The 2,955-nt window shown below is 39.6% G+C and overlaps 1 protein-coding gene across 1 annotated transcript in view; it reads left to right on the forward strand.

The window, feature by feature from the left end:
• The window catches only part of LOC110108595 (protein DETOXIFICATION 19), a 9,902-nt gene extending 8,449 nt beyond the window's left edge, over nt 1-1,453 (forward strand). The window contains exon 7 of the mRNA XM_020839289.2: nt 1,160-1,453. Coding sequence (XP_020694948.1) covers nt 1,160-1,288 — 129 coding nt within the window. The 3' untranslated portion in view covers nt 1,289-1,453. The remainder of the gene's footprint in view (nt 1-1,159) is intronic.
• The last annotated feature ends 1,502 nt before the right edge of the window (nt 1,454-2,955 follow it).

A 2,955-nucleotide genomic window follows, 5' to 3' on the forward strand; every position in this document is an offset into this window, starting at 1 on the left:
GTATTGACAATATATATATATATATATATATATATATATATATATATATATATTGTTAGTCTTTATGGAATCTGATTGTGTTAATCAATCAGATTGTGTTATTGTCTCAAACCTCAAGTCAATTTCACATGCTTGCTGGGGGCTCTACTTGCGATTTTTTTGTGTGCAATACCCTGACGTTGTGTACCCGAGCGCCCCGAAACTGTGTTCTCAAGCACCCAAGCGCTGATCAACAGAGCGTAGAGCACCACAGCCCTGCGAGTTTGAGTGTCGTAGCATCATCAAACAAAGGTTTGAGTGTCGCAGCGCTGCGAGACTAGACGAGCTAGACAGTTTTCTTTCTCTTTTTTCTCAAGGGTTGTGTCCCTTGGTGGATATAACTGACTTTCTCTTGTATTTCTGGTATAGTAGAAGCGTGAGAAAGGTGCATGCAATAAGTGAAGCAAATGAGAGAGTGAGAGAGAAGAGAGATTTTTACTTATTCTCCCCATTTTTATAGTGAATTTCTTGGTGTAATGTGGCTCCGTGGTTTTTTTCCCTAATTTGAATTTTTCACGTTAAATCCTGGCATCCTTTTTTTTCTACTGCTTTTATTTTCTTATGTTTCATCTGTTTCATTTACAGTGCTTTACTCCTCATCCCCAACAACTCTTTCTCTCTCTTTCTCTGTCTGATATCAATCAATGAAACAATAATCTTAATATACTTGGCATCCATTTTGCATGCAATACAAAATTTAAGTGGAAGACAACTGAGAAAATAAACTAGAGAATTGCAAAATCTTCAATTTTTTTTAATGACCATAGACCCCTCAAATTTAGGGGCTTTCTGTATGGTAAAGCATGGAGAAGAGTTAGCTTTGCGTAGTCTGATCTCCTCTCTACAAATATTGTTTTTATGATTCAAATATGTTAGCTTCTTAAAAATGACAGAAGCTTCCTTCCTTAATGATCATTGATCCATCACATGTAGTGCGCATGAATCTTCTTGTCAATGTAGGATCTGAAGAGTTGGCTACGAACAAGTTTAAATATAAATAATTTGACTTTTTATACTTAGATTATTTTCGAGTTTATAGTGAGACTAATCTAAGTGTTATCTGAATTTTCATGCTTTCTGTTAAGTGCTTAACTTGTAACATAACATTTCTGTTTTGTAGGGACTTTGGTTGGGTCTGATTTGTGGTCTCTTCTGCCAAGCTTGCACTCTATTGGTGATCATTAATAGAATTAATTGGTCCAGAATTGGGGTTCAAGTTGTGGATAAAGAAGACCAGCAGCATGTTTGACTTATGAGTATAAAATTTTGTTGCATTGGAGTTTTATAATTATTTTCTTTGTGGTATTATATTATTAATGGAATGGATCCTCTTTGTATTGGAGTCTAATAATTGTTGAATAAGGAGAACAAACACAGCCAGAGATAGAAAGGAATAAAAGTTATTTTCATTTCATAGTTTTCTCTCTAATACAAATACATATTTATAGACTAAGTACAGAGATACATCAAGGTAACTAAGTACAGAGATACATCATGGTAACTAAGTGCAGAGATACATCAAGGTAACGGTAAGTCAAGAAGCCGTTTTGATGACGTGGCAAGAAGCTGATCTTTTGCCGTTCAGGTATATACAACAGCCCCCTTCAAACCAATGATGAGTTAGCAGTGAGTTTGCTTGTTAATTGTTTGAACCGGAGAATGGGCAGGGGCTTGGTAAAGATATCGGCGGTCTGATCATTAGTACAGATATGGTGTACCGCGATGTGTTTGGCTTGTATGTTGTTCCGGATGAAATGACAATCCACATCTATGTGTTTGGTTCGAGCATGGTAGACTGGGTTGTTGGCGAGAGCGATAGCGGAAGTGTTGTCGCAATGAATGACAGTAGGTGTTGTTTGCGGTGATTGAAAATCTGCTAGAAGTTGCCTTAGCCAAAGAATTTCGGCTGCCTCTATTGCAAGTGAACGGTATTCGGCCTCGGTGGAAGAGCGAGCTACGGTATTTTGCTTCTTTACCTGCCACGATATAAGAGAGGTACCCAAGAAATTACAATAACCTGATATAGAGCGACGGTCGTCGGAGTCACTCGCCCAGTCAGCGTCCGAGAAGCCTTGTAGTTGAAGAGATCCTTGTCGGAGAGGAATACCAAGGCTAGTTGTCCCGTTAATGTATCAAAGTAGCCGTTTGAGCCCGTTGAAATGTTTGCATAGAGGTTTGTGCATGTGTTGGCTTAAGGTTTGGACAGTGAACTGAATATCAGGTCTCATTAAAGTCAGGTACTGAAGAGCTCCGAGGAGTTGACGGTATAGGTGAGGGTTCGCAAAATCTTCCTGTGCTTGGGCGGTGAGATTGAGTTTATAGGAGATGGGAGATGAAACGGTGTTTGTATTTAGCATGCCTGCTTTATCCAATATGCGTTGAGCATACTGTTTTTGGTGTAGGATGACGCCATCATAGATGGGGATGGATTGGATGCCCAGAAATTGGGCTAGAGAGCCGAGATCTTTCATGTGAAACCGAGAGTGGAGATTTGTGAGGAGGCGATTTATGTCAAACTGGGAATTTCCGGTGAGTAGAATATCGTCGACGTAAATAAGTATATACATACGGGTTGTGCCGTGGTGGTATGTAAGAAGAGAGGGATCGGCAGAGCTAAGCTTGAACCCGAATGTAATGAGATGATTTGAAAGGGTGGCGTACCATTCTCGAGGTGACTGCTTGAGTCCGTATAAAGACTTCTTGAGCCTGCAAACGTAATTTGGGTGAAGGGTATCTTGGAAGCCTTGCGGCTGCTGCATGTAAACAGTTTCAGATAGTGTGCCGTGTAAAAAAGCGTTGGAAATGTCAAGTTGATGAATATTCCATTTATAATGTAAAGCAATAAGAATAAAAACGCGAACCGTAGGCATTTTAGCAACGGGGCTAAAGGTTTCTGTGTAGTCGATCCCATATTCT

The sequence above is a fragment of the Dendrobium catenatum genome, unplaced genomic scaffold (genome assembly GCF_001605985.2).
Source record: "Dendrobium catenatum unplaced genomic scaffold, ASM160598v2 fragScaff_scaffold_743, whole genome shotgun sequence".
Lineage (NCBI taxonomy): Eukaryota > Viridiplantae > Streptophyta > Magnoliopsida > Asparagales > Orchidaceae > Dendrobium > Dendrobium catenatum.